Here is an 18,901-nt window from a genome sequence, read left to right on the forward strand (position 1 = left end):
CCAATATATGTAGAAACAACACATAGAAAATATTTTTCCAATACATGATTATTTAGGGGTGCCACCATACATCTGTTTTTGTGGAATAAAGTGGTGAACAGTTCAATGGTCGCCATGGAGACCTGAGGTGATCTTTATGTTTTTGTTGGTATTTATACTCCTATTACATATTACTACCAAATTTGTGGTTTTGTCTTTGTAATTTGAATGATTTGTAGTCATAGTTATAAGTATTTAGTGCTCATTGCCTCTACTGTAGCTAACATTAGCTAGCTACAGTTTGCTAATGACAGTTAGCTAATAGCTGAGCAAGCATAACATCAACAACAGTAATATAGAGTAGATAGTATTACTGATGCCTCATATTTATTGAGAGTAGTACTGTAGTACTACATAATCTGATATACACTTGTCCATTTATTATTTTAGACACTGTTTAGTGCTCATTGCCTCTACTGTAGCTAACATTAGCTAGCTACAGTTTGCTAATGACAGTTAGCTAATAGCTGAGCAAGCGTAACATCAAGAACAGTAATATAGAGTAGACAGTATTGCTAATGCTTCATATTTATTGAGAGTGGTACTGTAGTACTACATAATCTGATATACACTTGTCCATTTATTATTTTAGACACTGTTTAGCGCTCATTGCCTCTACTGTAGCTAACATTAGCTAGCTACAGTTTGCTAATGACAGTTAGCTAATAGCTGAGCAAGCGTAACATCAAGAACAGTAATATAGAGTAGATAGTATTACTGATGCCTCATATTTATTGAGAGTGGTACTGTAGTACTACATAATGTGATATACACTTGTCCATTTATTATTTTAGACACTGTTTAGTGCTCATTGCCTCTACTGTAGCTAACATTAGCTAGCTACAGTTTGCTAATGACAGATGTACTCAACATTTCCAGGTCAACTTTTTGGCAATTAGACTAGAAATTGCACATTTTCTGAAATTTGACAAAAGTTTATGTGTGAGGTGGCACCCCTAAATCTCAATGGATTTCCTCAAAACTTTGCAAAATACATTTTTATGTTGATTGGAAAAAAAATCAAATATGTTCCTCCTTTTCGTTGCTTAGAAATTGTAAAAATGTCACATGACAAACGCAGCAAGTCAGCAACTACCAGTAGCCGCTAAAGAGGACAAGCGGATGATAAAAAAAATAAGCTCCTCCCCTTTGGACAGGTTGAATGGCGCAGGTGATGTCACGCCATGTCAACCTGACTGGTCATATGACTTCCTGTCACGCTGTTAACGGCATCATAACCACTCATAACCACGAGTGGTGCCTTTCATACAGAACGGATGGAATGCCATAAACCCGATCCAAAGTTCAGGAATGAGATAAGACCCAGATTCCGTCCTGGGACTCATGGGTTCATGAAATGTACAAATACACTCTCTGATTGGCGCTTAGCATATTGTCCTTGGTGTAAAAGCTGTGGAGACGTCGCTGGAATATGTACAGCGTTTCTTCTACGCAGTCTGTAGTAGAAGTTGTTTTTTTGGGGCGTGCTTTTTTGTGAGTTCTTGCGTGAGTCTTGGTTGGTCTTGGCCCCGCCCCTCAGCACCACAGAGGCCGGTCTTGGACCAGCTCACACAGCTAAGATTCAGACTCCCGGAGAATCAGCCTTCATTTGGAAGCTCAGCGTTTGAGCTGGACAGATCCTGGTTCAGATCCTGATGGCCGTGGACAGCATGGACCTGGAGCAGGAGAAGAAGAAGTACTGCATCCGTGGCAAGCATGTTGTCATCATCTGTGTGACAGTTGTAGTCTGTTCTTTAGCGGTGGGTCTCGGGGTGGGCCTCTCTCGGTCGGAATCTACCACAACCCCAGTCTACACCACGGCAGCTCCCACGGCAGAACCTACCCAACCTCCTGAACCTGGTAGAGGACCCTGCAAACCTTCCAATGACATCAACGGGGACTGGAAGAACTTTCGCTTACCCAGCTATGTGAAACCCGTTCACTATGACTTGCTGCTGGAACCAGACCTTGTCGCTGATACCTACACCGGAACCGTGGAGATCCATGTGGAAGTCAGCAAGCCCACCCGCCACCTGTGGCTCCACATCAGGAATACCTTTGTCAGCGAGAAGCCCAGGCTAAAATTGCTGGACAAACATGGACGCCAGAAGCACGTGTCAGTCAAGAGCTGCTTTGAATACACCCCTCAGGAGTACGTGGTGGTGGAGGCCACGGAGGAGCTGCCTGCCACCAACCCTGGAGAGACGTACGTGCTGGGTTTGGACTTCCAGGGATGGCTGAACGGATCCGTGGTGGGATTTTACCGAGTCATTTACACAGAAGGAGGAGAACCCAAGTAAGTTCTTTCATTCTTAGATTTCAGATAGTAGAACCACCATCTTTATTCATGTACTTTACAACCTGACAGTTCCCGGACTAATCTGTGGTTCAATTCTCAGAAAGGTTGCAGCAACTGATCACGAGCCAACAGACGCCCGAAAGTCCTTTCCCTGCTTTGATGAGCCCAACCAAAAGGCCACCTTTAAGATCTCCATCATTCACGACGCAAACTATGGAGCTCTGTCCAACATGCCGCCCGAGGTATGTTTTACAATATCCATCCATGCGTTTATCACTAAACGAGTAGGGGGATGCTGGAGCCTATCCCAGCTGTCTTTGGGTCCATCCACACTGGACTGGTGGCCAGCCAATCACAGGGTTAGGGTTAGCATCACCAATTGATAAATGATAAGTTCAATGACACTTCCCGCACCGGGAATGGAAAACGGGGGCGCTGACCATTGGGCCAAATTTTAATTTTACCGCTCTAGCTGGCATCCGTTACAACAAATCTTTACTCAACAAACTCAGCACTTTTACCCTTCCTTTGGATTGCACATAAAAGAAGAAAAACACTCCTGATCGACATTTGAAGACCACTTACAAGAATTTGTATTAAAAGTCATAAAAACATACATTAGTATAATACACTATAACACACTAGTATTGATCAATATTTGTTTCGCCACGCCCAGACCTTACAGTGGTGCCTTGGTTAATGTACTTAAACTGTCTAAACCAGGGGTCTCAAACTCAATTTACTTGGGGGCCACTAGAGCTAGGGTCTGGGTGAGGCTGGGCCGCATCAGGTTTTCCAAAATAAAAACAAAAAACGCATTTATTAAAAACAGAAAAATGAATAAACTTTGCTTTGGTTCCGATTTTCTACAGTAAAAGCTCTGATAAAACATTCCACTGTTCTCAAATATCTTACTTTTTATTTTTCTACACAAAATAAGATGAAAAATAAGAAGAATAAAGAAAATCAATCAATCAGTAATAAATAAATATAATAATAATAATAAAAAGTAAAGAAAGCACATATAGTTGTTGGGTAGACAAATGATTTTTTTCAGATTAAAATGAACAAAGCATTATTAGAGCCCTGTAGACATGACAAAACACGACTATAGTCACATTCATACTCTTTTTATTTACAACATATTGCGCAACTGCATCGTCTTGAGACACATGCTAACTCGCAAACTAGAGAGCTAGCGACCTAAACGCTAGCCTTCAAGTTATTTCCTTTCAACTTAAATCGCCAAAAACTTACCACTTCCACACGGATAGGGAGGATAACTATTAACATGATACCATACAGCATCCATATCAAACTTGAAACAAGGCGGGGGCCTCAAACTAGTGTGCTGCGGGCCACATTTGGCCCGCGGGCCGCATGTTTGAGACCCCTGGTCTAAACTAAAACCAAAAAGGACCCTAACCCAAGACCATTTTATAATAGAAAATGTAAATCCAATTCATCCCTGCACACAAAGTACATTTTATAAACAATAATGATACTTTTACATGCAGAAAATGAAACACAAAAAATCCAAATCATTTAACATCACTTTTACACAAAACATGAACACAAAACATGAACAAAATGCCACAAAGTACACGTTTCTGCTGTTAAATATATTGAACTAAATATCGATATCACCCTTGATGTGCCGCCACGTCGATGACGGAGCCACTCCCATCACATTTACATATCTATTTACATACCTGAAATGGCAACACTTTTGACTTTAAGACAGGGGTCTCAAACACGCGTGGCCCGCGGGACACTAGTTTGAGGCCCCCGCCTTGATATGAAAGTTTAATGTTTGATATGGATGCTGTATGGTATCATGTACCCAGAAAAAATTATTACGTTTGATTCATGTTCATGTTAAAGGTTAAATAACTGTTAATAGTTATCCTCCCTATCCGTGTGGAAGTGGTAAGTTTTTTATATGGATGCTGTATGGTATCATGTACCCAGAAAAAATTATTACGTTTGATTCATGTTCATGTTAAAGGTTAAATAACTGTTAATAGTTATCCTCCCTATCCGTGTGGAAGTGGTAAGTTTTTTATATGGATGTTGTATGGTATCATGTACCCAGAAAAAATTATTAAGTTTGATTCATGTTCATGTTAAAGGTTAAATAACTGTTAATAGTTATCCTCCCTATCCGTGTGGAAGTGGTAAGTTTTTTATATGGATGCTATTTATATATATATAGATATTTGAGAACAGTGGAATGTTTTATCAGAGCTTTTCTTGTAGAAAATCGGAACCAAAGCAAAGTTTATTCATTTTTCTGTTTTTAATAAATGCGTTTTTTGTTGTTTTTTTAAAAACCTGATGCGGCCCAGTCCCACCCAGACCTAGGGTCTTCAGTGGCCCCCAGGTAAATTGAGTTTGAGACCCCTACTTTAAGACATAAAATTTTTACATTTAACATTTTGGATGTTAACCGAAAAAGGCGCTAACCGGGGCGGATGTTAACCAAGGTACCACTGTAAGTCCTTATGCACGTGTGTTCTTTCTTCTTCTGTAGCTTTGGTATTTTTGCATGTGTGCCTCATGCCCCCCCCATCCCCCCCCCCCACACACACACATATCCGTCTCGTGTGGATGTGACTACTTACTGAACGCTATTTCCATCATCACCCCCCCCCCCCCAAAAAAAGAACCTGAGGGAGCCGAAAGAACCTGCTCCCTTAAAAGAGACAAAGTTCTCACGACTTGCGGGCATCCCTCAAGTCTGTACAGCGATGGCGGGGTCTTTTAACAGGACACGCCCCCCCCCACTGCAAAAAATGCAAAGAAGGACCAAAGAGAAGTCCGTGAATACTAACAGCACAACCAACCTTGGCTCTGTTTCGGGGGGCTAGGGAATGTAGCCAGCGTCTCACACTGAGTGACATGAACATTAGTCTCATTAGTCTTTTCCACTGCCCCCCCCCCCCCCCCCCGTGCCCCCCCCCCAGAGCGCACCGCAACGACTATCTGGCAACAAACTGAGAACCTCCTTCCAGAAGTCCATTCCAATGAGTACCTATTTGGTATGTTTTGCTGTGCACCAGTTCGGTCATGTGGAAAGAATATCCGCCCGAGGAATTCCTGTGAGTTTACTACAAATGGCATCACAATCATTGATAGATCAATGATTAATTAATCAATTAATCAATCAATCACATGTATGTATTACCTCTATCTTTCCAGCTGAGAATCTACGCCCAACCAAGTCAGTTATCAACTGCAACTTATGCAGCGGACACAACCAAGGTCATTTTTGATTACTTTGAGGACTACTTCAATATGACATACTCCATCTCAAAACTTGGTATGTTAAGTACTTGAATAGCATATGTATTACTACGAATTCATAAGGTAAATCTAGCCGTGTGGTTTGAGTCCTACTGTCAGTCAAGATACGATGTTATCGTCAATTACTAATCACTACTTCCTGAAAATGCATCACATTTCATCAGCGTGGATTGTAGAGCGTGTGGGTCTTTGTGTGTGTCTTTCATGCAGACAAGATCGCTATCCCTGACTTTGGAACCGGTGCAATGGAGAACTGGGGCCTGATCACCTACCGGGAGACCAACTTGCTGTATGACGAGAACCAGTCGTCGTCCTACAATAAGCAGAGAGTTGCTAGTGTTATCGCACACGAGCTCGTTCACCAGGTAATGCTCTTGATTCAACGGGAAATGGGCGTCATATTCGAAATATGAAATTCATTTCCATCAATGTCAGGTTAAAACTCCTGTCACACTTGTAAAAACACTTGAATAACAACACTCAAAGTTACTCACAGCGAGTAACTTTTAACTTTTTATTCTCTTTCGGGGGTCCCTACGATATGGTCTGTAGCTGACATGGTCATGAGCTGTATTTGTTTGTCTATGTGAGAGTAATTACTTTTATTGTTTTATGAGTTCTTATCTTGACACATTCTTGCAGAATTAACATGAACATCTGCAGGGTTGTTGCAGGACCTGGGGGTCGCGGAGGGGTCTCTGATCAGGGTCACGGGAACATTTCTTCTTCAGCACATTCAAACTCCTGTGACACTCGTAAAAACACTTAACTACAGAAGAGACGGGCAACAACACTCAAAGTTACTCGCGGCGAGTAACTTTTTATTCTCTTTCGGGGGTCCCTATTACATGGTCGTGCAACTCTAAGGGGGGGAAGAAGGCAGTTGCATGAGCTGTATTTGTTTGTCTGTGTGTGTGTGTGTGTGTATGTGAGAGTAATTACTTTTATTGTTTTACGAGTTCTTATCTTGACACATTTTTGCAAGATTAACAGAAACATCTGCAGGGTTGCTGTTGGTGCATTCAGGCACCTCCAGGACCTGGGGGTCTCTGATCAGGGTCACAGGAACATTTCTTCTTCAGCACATTCAAACTCCTGTGACACTTGTAAAAACACTTAACTACAGAAGAGACGGGCAACAACACTCAAAGTTACTCGCAGCGAGTAACTTTTAACTTTTTATTCTCTTTCGGGGGTCCCTACTACATGGTCGTGCAACTCTAAGGGGGGGAAGAAGGCAGTTGCATGAGCTGTATTTGTTTGTCTATGTGAGTGTGTATATGTGAGAGTAATTACTTTTATTGTTTTACGAGTTCTTATCTTGACACATTCTTGCAGGATTAACATGAACATCTGCAGGGTTGCTGTTGGTGCATTCAGGCACCTCCAGGACATGGGGGTCTCTGATCAGGGTCACGGGAACATTTCTTCTTCAGCAAATTCAAACACTTTCTATTGTCTAAGCAAATGGATATAAGGGTGATAACTAACGTTATGTTCAGTCTATGTACATTTTATTATAACAATTAATGACAAACATTAGCAAGGAAAGGTGTTTTATTTTGCTGGGTGATGTTAAATGTCTCTCCGTCCAGCAGAAATATTAGATTTTTGTCGAAGAAAGCATATTGTAAGTATTCCATGTTATCGTGTTACTACATGGTTACAGTATGTTTATACACAACGTTATTGTAGGGTTTTTTTAAATCGGACTTTGTTTGTTTCTTTCGGCTTTTTTCTGATTTCGGAAAGATCTGCATTCTGATTTTGGCTTGAGTACATTATATTCCGGACTATTATTGTTCTATTATTGTTTTAGAAGGGATAAAAGCTGGGAAAGATGTGTGTTGTCGTCTTGGAAATAAAGCGCAGTTTTCCTTTCCTGCTTCTTTTATCTTGATCTTATCTTATCTTTGTACATGATCTGCCTTCACGTAAAAAACCTTGATCTAGCTGGTTAATTATTATTTATCCGAATGTTCACAGAATGAGTTCAGAGGCAGTTCTTTGTCGTGGAAGGAGATAACAGCCGTGATAAGGGCGTTGTGTGAACCGTCCAAAGATACGAAGGAGGCATCAGTGGGTCACGTGCAGCACGAATATGCACGTGATGGCCACATTGTAGTCCATTCTTTGAGCAATGAACCCCCAACTTGGGTTATGTAGTAAATGATGATCTCCCAAGCGAAGAATCGAACCTACATGCTAACCACTTGCGGTGGTTACATAGTGGTTACAATTGTTACTGTGAATAACGCCCGTGTTGTTTTTCTTGCAGTGGTTTGGGAATATTGTGACGATGGATTGGTGGGATGACCTCTGGCTCAACGAAGGCTTCGCTAGCTTCTTTGAGTACGTCGGCGTGGAGAAGGCCGAGGCCAGCTGGGGTATGGTGAGTTTAAGCAGATAGAGTCCACTTTAAAGATGTCTTACACTGACGCCTCCATTTTGGTACGCAGCGGGATATCATGCTAATCAGCGATGTGCTTCCTGTTATGGTGGATGACGCCCTCCTCTCGTCCCACCCAATCATCGTGGACGTTTCCACCCCGGCGGAAATCACCTCTGTGTTTGACGCCATTTCATACAGCAAGGTTTGGAAGCATCGGAATTCGATTTTCTTGAAGTGGAACTGACTAAAAATTTAATTAGTACTCCAGTTTTTGATGATGTTTTCATTTGGTTCAGGGAGCATCCATTCTCAGGATGCTGGAGGACTGGATGGGGAAGGACCCGTTCAGAGATGGCTGCCGAGTAAGTCGGTTCTCATCTGATGTATTGTTATCATATTTACATAACTTTGGAATTCTTTCTTTGCCCAACAGAAATATTTAAAAGACTACTACTTCCAGAACGCCAAGACGGCCAACTTTTGGGCTTCCCTTGCAAACGTGCGTTGAAACGTGTTTCTGGTGGGTTGTCATCCTGACGTAACAGATATTGTCATCCGTTTAGGTGAGTGGGCTTCCCGTGGCGGAGGTAATGGACACGTGGACCAAACAGATGGGCTACCCAGTGGTGGACCTCACCGTCACAGAAGAAAAGGCCACACTGAGCCAAAAGCGTTTCCTCCTGGATCCTAATGCTGATGCCAACCAGCCTCCTTCACCTCTTGGGTAAGAAACGGAACACTTAAACGCTTAAAGGGACGCTTTTTGACCATTTTATACCGTTTCCTGTTTGATGCCGATCCTGAATGTTGTACTGTATCTCTGCCGATACCACTGCCATTGCGATACCTTATGAAATTTGGCCGTACCCAAATCATACCAGTTTGGGTCGGACCATCCCAACCATCGACATTTTCAATTATTACAATAATAACATTTTATTAAACATGTTTGGAAATTATGGAGCTCTGTCCGAGGTATGTTTTACAATATCCATCCGTTTCTCACAATGAGTAGAGGGATGCTGGAGCCTATCCCAGCTGTCTTTGGGTCCACCCTGCACTGGTGGCGAGCCAATCACAGAGTTAGAGTTAGAATCACCAATTAATAAATGATAAGTTCAATGACAGGAATGCCCTCGCCGGGAATGGAAAACGGGGGCGCTGACCATTGGGCCAAATTTTAATTTTACCGCTCTCGCTGGCATCCGTTACAACAAATCTTAGCTCAACGTAAAAAACTCAGATGCTTGCAAATGGAAGAAGAAAAACACTCCTGATCGACATTTGAAGACCAGTTGAAAAATTGCAAGAATTTGTATTCTAAGTAGACCCTTAAAAGTCATAAAAACATACATTAGTATAATACACTATAACACACTAGTATTGATCAATATTTGTTTCGCCACGCCCTGCCCTTACAGTGGTGCCTTGGTTAATGTACTTAAACTGACTCAAACCAAAAACCCAAGCCCATTTCATAGTAGAAAATGTAAATCCAATTCATCCGTGCTGACAAAGTACATTTTGTAGACAATAATGATACTTTTACATGCAGAAAATGAAACAAAAAAAATCCAAAATGAACATTTAACATGACTTTTACTAGTGAATAAACATCAGGAATAATCCTGCAAAAGTACAAGAATATACAGTATTTGAGTATTTGATCTTTGTGTTTTTACCCATAGTTACGTGTGGACCATCCCGGTCAAATGGCATTCTCTGAGGAGTGATAAGAACATGTCAACCATGTTTGACAAGAGCAGCACAGGTAGGAGGTCTCACTCCCTTCACAAACCAAATAATCGACGATTAATCTATTAAACAGTTTCAATGTTTGATGAATAATTTTTGATTGCTAAAACTAAATATCCTCTGATTTCAGCCTCTCAAATGTGACTATTTTAGCCGAACCAATAACTGTCATACTGATTTGGTTCATACTGATTTGGTCCGTTTAGGGACGAACCAAATAATCAACGATTAATCTAGTAAACAGTTTCAATGTTTAATGAATAATTTTTTATTGCTAAAACTAAATATCCTCTGATTTCAGCCTCTCAAATGTGACTATTTTAGCCGAACCAATAACTGTCATACTGATTTGGTTCATACTGATTTGGTCTGTTAAATAATCGACGATTAATCTATTAAACAGTTTCAATGTTTAATGAATAATTTTTTATTGCTAAAACTAAATATCCTCTGATTTCAGCCTCTCAAATGTGACTATTTTAGCCGAACCAATAACTGTCATACTGATTTGGTTCATACTGATTTGGTCCGTTTAGGGACGAACCAAATAATCGACGATTAATCTATTAAACAGTTTCAATGTTTGATGAATAATTTTTTATTGCTAAAACTAAATATCCTCTGATTTCGTCTAGGGACGAACCAAATAATCGATGAATCTATTAAGAAAATAAGCAACCCTCATGGCTAGCTCCGTATTACCGGAAGAACAGAAACCAAAAGCTCAACCAAACCAATTTTAGGAAAAGAGAAGACACTTGAAAACATAAGCACTGATACTAAATAGTCTAAGAGCAGCGTATGCCATGAATACTTCCATAAAACAAACATCTTTATTTACGCTTACCCAGTAGCAAAGATCTCATGGAGTTTTGGCTTCATATTTTGCAGAGCATGTTGTAAACGACTACTCACCTGCAGTAGATGGCCTTCTGAAGGTCAACAACGATCACATAGGATTCTACCGAGTCAACCACGAAGACCACATGTGGAACACCATTAGCCAGCAGCTTCGTAACAACCACTTGGTACGTCCTGACACACGACATATCTACTATATCTGACATATACTATATATACCATATTATGACATATCTGACATATGACATAGGTGTGTTATATACATTCATTCATTCATTTTCTACCACTTTTCCTCACGAGGGTCGCGGGGGTGCTGGCCAGCCAATCCCAGGGCACATATAGACAAACAACCATTCACACTCACATTCATACCTATGGACAATTTGGAGTGGCTAATTAACCTAGCATGTTTTTGGAATGTGGGAGGAAACCGGAGTACCCGGAGAAAACCCACGCATGCACGGGGAGAACATGCAAACTCCACACAGAGATGGCCGAGGGTGGAATTGAACCCTGGTCTCCTAGCTGTGAGGTCTCCATGCAGCCCTTAATTTAATTTAATTTAATTTAATTTAATTTAATTTAATTTAATTTAATTTAATTTAATTTAATTTAATTTAATTTAATTTAATTTAATTTAATTTAATTTAATTTAATTTAATTTAATTTAATTTAATTTAATTTAATTTAATTTAATTTAATTTAATTTAATTTTATTTTATTTTATTTTATTTTATTTTATTTTATTTTATTTTATTTTATTTTATTTTATTTTATTTTATTTTATTTTATTTTACTAAATTAAAAAACTTCCTAATATGATTAAATTAAATTAAATTAAATTAAATTAAATTAAATTAAATTAAATTAAATTAAATTAAATTAAATTAAATTAAATTAAATTAAATTAAATTAAATTAAATTAAATTAAATTAAATTAAATTAAATTAAATTAAATTAATTTAATTACATTATTAAACTAAATTAAATTAAATTAAATTAAATTAAATTAAATTAAATTAAATTAAATTAAATTAAATTAAATTAAATTAAATTAAATTAAATTAAATTAAATTAAATTAAATTAAATTAAATTAAATTAAATTAAGAAAGCAGGAAGTGAACAAATGTAACAGTTAGTGATTGTAAAAGTACCAGATGGAGGGGTAGGATTTAATAAGCTTTGCTTCTTCCTACTCCTTTTGGACATGTGGAACTGGGAACTGATTATGGGATGCACTCAATTGGAATCTGATGCATGTTCAAATGAAAAAAAATATTTTTTTAAAAATTATATAAAAAACATAAAAACAAATTATTTAAAACAATTATTTAAAATTGTTTTCAAAAATATTAAACAAAAAATTATATTATATAAAATCTATATTAAAATTTTTAAAAATTATTAAAAAATAAAAACAAATTATTAAAAAAATTAATTTAAAATTGTTTTAAAAATATTTTAAAAAATGAACAAAAATATTTAAAAAATACAAAAATATATTAAAAAATTACAAAAATTAATTAAATCAAGAAATAAATAACTTACATTATATTAGGAAAGCAGGAAGTGAACAAATGTAACAGTTACAGACTGTAAAAGTACCAGATAGAGGGGTAGGATTTAATAAGCTTTGCTTCTTCCTACTCCTTTTGGACATGTGGAACTGGGAACTGGATTATGGGATGCACTCAATTGGAATCTGATGCATGTTCAAATGGAATAAAACCATTACCATTACCATTACCATTACCATTACCATTACCATTACCATTACCATTACATTACCATTACCATTACCATTACCATTACCATTACCATTACCATTACATGTGTTTTATAGTTATTCTTATGTAATATCGTATGACTGAATGCTTCTCAACGTGTTTTTATTTCCTTGTTAAAACAGGAGTTCGATGCAGCCGATCGCACAAGCTACATTGATGATGTATTTGCTCTTGCGAGGTAAAGTACTAAAGTACCCATTCTAATGGTACAGTAGTACACGGTCATTACTGACCTGCATACTGGAAAGGTCAATGTTTGGACTCGCTCAGGGCAGACATCATCGACTACGGCCACGCCTTCAACCTCACCATGTATCTGACCAATGAGACCGACTACATCGTATGGGATCGAGTAGCGTCCTCCATCGCGTACGTTCGAGACATGCTGTCCGCCAATGCTGGTCTCTATCCAAAGTTTCAGGTGGGTTAGCAAGGACGTTTCTTTGGTTTTGTACGTGTACTCGAGGAATCCCTCATTTATCACGGTTAACTGTTACAGACCCAACTGTGATAAGTGAAGTTCCACATAGGACACATAGACAAACAGTTTAGTGTTTCCAATTAATATGCATATTTCTGGAGGGTGGGAGAGAACCCACATTGGGACATGCAAACGCCCCACAGAGATCCCCAAACAGAATTACGGATCCAGATCTTCCAGAGCTCCTGACTATGTGGCCAAGATACAAAACACTGAGGGTTCGTTTAATCTGAAAAAAAGCACCAATTTCGACAAAATGTAGTCCAACCAATAGGAAGAGGGTATATGATAAACATATACTATGATAATATACTATGAAACTATGATATCTAGTATCATTCCAAGTCAATTGTAATGTTTTTTGTGTGCTGCTTTGTACTAGCAAGTTTTTGGCGATCACGTAAAAAACATTTCAACTGAGCTTGGCTGGAATGACGAAGGAACGCAGAGAGAACGGTACGTACGGCAGACGTCTGATGTTCGGAAGCTAACAAGCTAAGGTAGCTAACGGTTGCTGTGTGGTTGACAGGCTACTGCGGGAGACCGTGCTCAGCATTGCTTGCCAAATGGGAGATGAGGATATGCTGGATGAAGCCTCGCATATTTTTAACCGCTGGATTAATGGAAGTCTCAGGTAGCGTGTCCCAAACATAACATAACATGCTGAATGGTTCTTCGGAACAACGGGATTCACCTGAGCAGTTTTCCTTCCCAGCAACGTGGCAGTGAACCTGAGGTTGCTGGTATATCGTTATGGCATGAAGAACACCAAAGAAGACGTGGAAGCCAAATGGAACGTTATGTTGGACCGATACAAGATGGCTACCTTGGCTCAGGAGAAGGACAAGCTGCTGTATGGACTGGCCTCTGTCCAAAACGTCCAGCTTCTCTGGAGGTAATTCAAATACTGGATGTAATACAAATCTGTTTATGACGTCCAAATACGCCATGAAGACTTGAAATAACACGCCTCCGCTCCAATTGTTCATTGTTTACATCACACTGCATCACTCTTCTACTCCAGATGACGCTAGCTAGCATGCTGGCAAGCTAGCTAGCTAACCAGCTAACCTCTAATTTACTTATTGTAATGAGTATTCTGAAAAGCGCTGTACAAATAAAATGTAGTCTTATTATTTATTATGATTATTATTTCAAAATGTTTCGACTAATAATAGACAATACTGTACCACGAAAATGCTATAATTATTAATTAATTAATTATCAAGTAATTATCAAGTAATTATCAAGTAATTATCAAGTAATTATCAAGTAATTATCAAGTAATTATCAAGTAATTATCAAGTAATTATCAAGTAATTATCAAGTAATTATCAATATCACATAATTATCAATTATCAAGTAATTCTCAAGTAATTATCACGTAATTATCACGTAATTATCACGTAATTATCACGTAATTATCACGTAATTATTAATTATCACATAAATATCAAGTAATTATCAAGTAATTACAAAGTAATTATCAAGTAATTATCAAGTAATTATCAAGTAATTATCAAGTAATTATCAAGTAATTATCAAGTAATTATCAAGTAATTATCATGCAATTATCAATTATCACATAATTATCACATAATTATCATGTAATTATCAATTATCATATAATTTTCAATTATCAAGTAATTATCAAGTAATTATCAAGTAATTATCACGTACTTATCAAGTACTTATCAAGTAATTATCAAGTAATTATCAAATAATTATCAAGTAATTATCATGCAATTATCAATTATCACATAATTATCAATTATCAAGTAATTATTAAGTAATTATCAAGTAATTATCACATAATTATCAAGTAATTATCACATAATTATCAATTATCAAGTAATTATCAAGTAATTATCAAGTAATTATCAAGTAATTATCAAGTAATTATCAAGTAATTATCAAGTAATTATCAAGTAATTATCAAGTAATTATCAAGTAATTATCAAGTAATTATCATGCAATTATCAATTATCACGTAATTATCACGTAATTATCAATTATCAAGTTATTATCAAGTAATTCTCAAGTAATTATCAAGTAATTATTAATTAACAAGAGGGAAATAATCAAACCGTGATATTGTGAGGGTTGCATCACACTTCGAATTTCACCGCTTCACTCTGTCATCGTTTGCAAAAATATGCAAATGAACAAATCATTACCGTTTCATGGTTAATATGATTTATTATTACACCAGAAATATGCATATTCAACCTAACACCCAAGCTAAATGAACAAAACACAAATTTCAGGCATTCAGAAAACTCATTGACTGATGACATGTAGTATTCTACATTGCTCAATAAGCGTCGGCTAGTAAGCACCATCGGTATTCGTCAGGAAGGGCATCCGGAATAATGAAGGACGCAAGCCAAAAAAATCAGTACGCGGAGCAGAAAGATCCGCTGTGGCAACCCCGTAATCAGGGAAAAAGCCGAAAGAAATGTAATTTTCGGTGAGACACACAAGCACCAGACTTGATCGCTGGAACAACGGGCTTTTATTGCAAGTTTGAATTATCAGTCAATAATAATCAATAAAAACATGGGCTAACTCTGAACCCCCGACGTCACTTCCTGTGTACATGTCCGGAACGTATTTTTGCAACACATGACCACAAGTCTTATTTATGTCTTAAATGTCTTATTATGTCTCGCCCATTGGGTAATACCAATGTAAATGTGAATATAAGTTACTATAGGGGTGCTACCTCGTGTCTGCAAGGCTCTAGTCCTGTACTGTATTTAGTTTCTGTAAGGCTCCTGACTAACTATTCTTTTGGCAAACAGGCTCCTGGAGGCCTCTAAAGATGAAACTGTGGTGAGAAGCCAGGATCTGTTTACCCTCGTCAGATACGTGTCCTACAACTCTTTGGGTCAGACCATGGCCTGGGACTGGACCACGCTCAACTGGGACTACCTGGTTAACAGGTCATTGATTGTTTTCTCCTGTTGTACGTATGATAACACGTCTCGACGTGTTTATACAGATAACCAGCCATATCAAAATTCAATAATTGTGTTTTTTGATGCACTCGAACGTCCGGCAATAAAGATTACATCCCTCAAAACGTCAAAATAGTCCATCAAGAGAGATAAAAGCACTTAAAGGGGAAGTGCACTTTTATGCTTATTATGCCTAATCCTTATGTGAACCTTGAACACATATTTACTTCCCTTTTCTATGCATTCTAAGAAGACAAAGTAGTTAATATGAGCTAGCTAACAATGCACATCATTGGGAGACACCGATTTCGACAAAGGTTGCACGGTTTGTTATCCATGCTGTGATGCTGCATTAACACGTACACCGATGATAACGTCGTAGTTGCAGTATCTTGCCCAATCCCCCCCCCCCCAAAAAAATGGAAATAAATATGTGTTCATGTTTCACATAAGGATTGGGAATGATAAGCAAAATTCCAAAAAAGTGCAGTTCCCCTTTAAAGTATTTACGTATATCCAAAGTGGACCATGTAGCCCAGGGGTCTCAAACACGCGGCCCGCGGGCCAAATGTGGCCCGCAGGACACTAGTTTGAGGCCCCCGCCTTGATATGAAAGTTTAATGTTAGTGCGGCCGGCGCAAGTTTGATATGGATGCTGTTAAAGGTTAAATAACTGTTAATAGTTATCCTCCCTATCCGTGTGGAAGTGGTAATTTTTTGGCTATTTAAGTTGAAAGGAAATAACTTGAAGGCTACCGTTTAGGTGGCTAGCTGTCTAGTTTGCGAGTTAGCATGTGTCTCAAGACCCTGCAGTTGCGCAATCCGGTTGTTCCGTAGAACACTGGCATGAACGGAGTGAGGAGGCGGGGCCTATAGCATACATAGGAGTGTAAGAGTAGAAATAATATGACTGGATTGCAACATCTTTGTACTTGGATGGTGATGTTGACGAACGTTTCCTTGTCCAGATATACCATCAACGATAGAAACCTTGGACGCCTTCTAAATCGACTGTCAAGCAGCTATAACACCGAGCTCCAGCTGTGGAAGGTAAGGCCACGAGTCTTCCAGCTGTCAATCAATCATCCGCATTGTTGTTTATTGAGCATGTGTCTATTATGACCGTGCCTTGCTGCATGGCTCATGACTCCATCTTGGCAGTTCAATTGATTCGTTCGTTCAGCGCAGCGTCCAAATATCTGTCATGCAATTCAATCTCTATGGAAGGACAGCAGTGACAAGCACCTTCCAGAATCAAGAATAATGATATGACATTGAAAGTCGTCACGCTGGCTGTCGAAGGTCATGCCGTATGATTAAGGTTTCTGTCACATGACATAAACGAACACCGCTGCTCTTTGAAGTTATTGTTGTTTTGGGATTTTTCAGATGCAGCATTTCTTCAGTCTGAATCCCGATGCCGGAGCTGGGGAGATGGCGAGGAAGCAGGCACTGGAAACTGTACAAAATAACATCCAATGGATTCAAAGGAATGAGGACGAGATTAGAGTGTGGCTGGAGAGAAATGGCTCCTAACGTGATCATATATATATTGTACTATACTGTATGTACTGTACTATACTGTACTGTACTATACTGTTCCTTTGAATCAGACCTATCCATGTCACAGTGTTCTACCCACATCTCTGGTTGACTATGAAGCGTCCTTCACGAGAGAACAATGGTAATTAAAGAGAGAAGGGCAGTGTATCTGGAAGTAATCAGTGTTTTAGGGCACGTATGAAAATTTCAATATGATTTAGAGAATTTTGTTCCAAAATGTTTTCACAAAAGGTTGAAAAAACATATTTGATTTTACCGTAAACTCAATTTCTTTTACCGATGGGAGTCGTTCAGAGTCGTCACTGAAACGAATCAGGTGGGAGTCGAGTCACAGACAGTCTTTTGCCTCTTTGTCTGTTGGGTACTTAAAAATAATAATAATTTAAATAATTTTAATAATAATTTTTAATAAATTTTCATAATTTTTAATTTTTTTAAAATATTTTTAATAATTATTATTCAGTCATTCATTCATTTTCCACCTCTTTTCCTCACGGAGGGTGCTGGAGCCTATCCCAGCTGTCTTCGGGCGAGAGGCGGGGTACACCCTGGACTGGTGGCCAGCCAATCACAGGGCACATATAGACAAACATAATTATTATAAAAAATAATAAAAAATAAAAAATATAAAATATAAAATATAAAATATAAAATATAAAATATAAAATATAAAATATAAAATATAAAATATAAAATATAAAATAAAAAAAATAAAATAAAATAAAATTAAAAAAAAATAATAAATAAAATAAATAAATAAATACATAAAAAATAATAATACATCAATCTTGACATTCACATTACAATGCAGTACTATAATAAAATAAGTGTAACATTCAGGTCATTGAATATTTCCATAATTTGTCCATGATTCAAACCTCCACTGGATCAATGGAAGTGACTCTTTCTCCACCAACCACGAGTCTTCTGGCGTGTTCATGGTTCATCTGGTCCAGGAAGGGAAAGGCTTGTTCGGTAATGGGAGGCACATGACAGCCATGTTGCTTTTTCCAAGGGGCAAATACATTTAAGGCTCGTTCTCCTACTGGATAGGTAGCCAAGACGAGATATTTCCTAACCAATCAAATCACCAAATCACCTCCTCTGTGTCAGTTTATGAAGAAAACATCCCATTTTTGTATATTTCATGGCAGCAGGTCACTGTTTTGTAATATTCACATTAAAATGACGTCTTTTATTGTGAGTCTTTTAGTCACAAATTTGGAAGTCTCACCATTATATTTAATATGTGGATATGAGACAGACTGATAATGCTTAGTTTACATGGAATATAATTGAACACTACTATTTGTGATAAGAATACAGCCCATCAGATTCCGCCGTCTGACCGCTCGGATAACAATGTCAGTCATGGTGTCACAATAAGAAACACCAAAATCATCACACAACAACGCAAGAGACAAATAAAAACAGATGAGACATTCTTATTGGTTGAG

General features: G+C 38.0%; 1 protein-coding gene across 1 annotated transcript; it reads left to right on the top strand.

Moving 5' to 3' along the window:
* Window positions 1–1,479: 1,479 nt before the first annotated feature.
* On the top strand, window positions 1,480–18,028 carry enpep (glutamyl aminopeptidase). The gene is made up of 20 exons (XM_078795977.1): window positions 1,480–2,335; window positions 2,439–2,580; window positions 5,305–5,439; window positions 5,540–5,660; window positions 5,855–6,009; window positions 7,923–8,036; window positions 8,104–8,238; window positions 8,333–8,398; window positions 8,470–8,535; window positions 8,600–8,760; window positions 9,725–9,807; window positions 10,683–10,819; window positions 12,563–12,618; window positions 12,711–12,861; window positions 13,304–13,377; window positions 13,451–13,555; window positions 13,637–13,816; window positions 15,726–15,866; window positions 16,850–16,931; window positions 17,271–18,028. Exons 1-20 carry the CDS (start codon window positions 1,695–1,697, stop codon window positions 17,415–17,417), a joined length of 2,892 nt encoding a protein of 963 aa, XP_078652103.1. The 5' UTR covers window positions 1,480–1,694; the 3' UTR covers window positions 17,418–18,028.
* The last annotated feature ends 873 nt before the right edge of the window (window positions 18,029–18,901 follow it).

The sequence above is a fragment of the Doryrhamphus excisus genome, linkage group LG14 (genome assembly GCF_037039965.1).
Source record: "Doryrhamphus excisus strain RoL-2023G ecotype Guam linkage group LG14, RoL_Dexc_Guam_v1.1, whole genome shotgun sequence".
Classification (NCBI taxonomy): Eukaryota; Metazoa; Chordata; class Actinopteri; order Syngnathiformes; family Syngnathidae; genus Doryrhamphus; species Doryrhamphus excisus.

Coding starts and splice junctions, on each gene's coding strand:
- enpep (XM_078795977.1), top strand. CDS start 1,695: ATGGCCGTGGACAGCATGGACCTGGAGCAGGAGAAGAAGAAGTACTGC. Junction 6,010..7,922: donor CACACGAGCTCGTTCACCAG/GTAATGCTCTTG, acceptor TTTTTCTTGCAG/TGGTTTGGGAATATTGTGAC. Junction 13,817..15,725: donor AACGTCCAGCTTCTCTGGAG/GTAATTCAAATA, acceptor TTTGGCAAACAG/GCTCCTGGAGGCCTCTAAAG.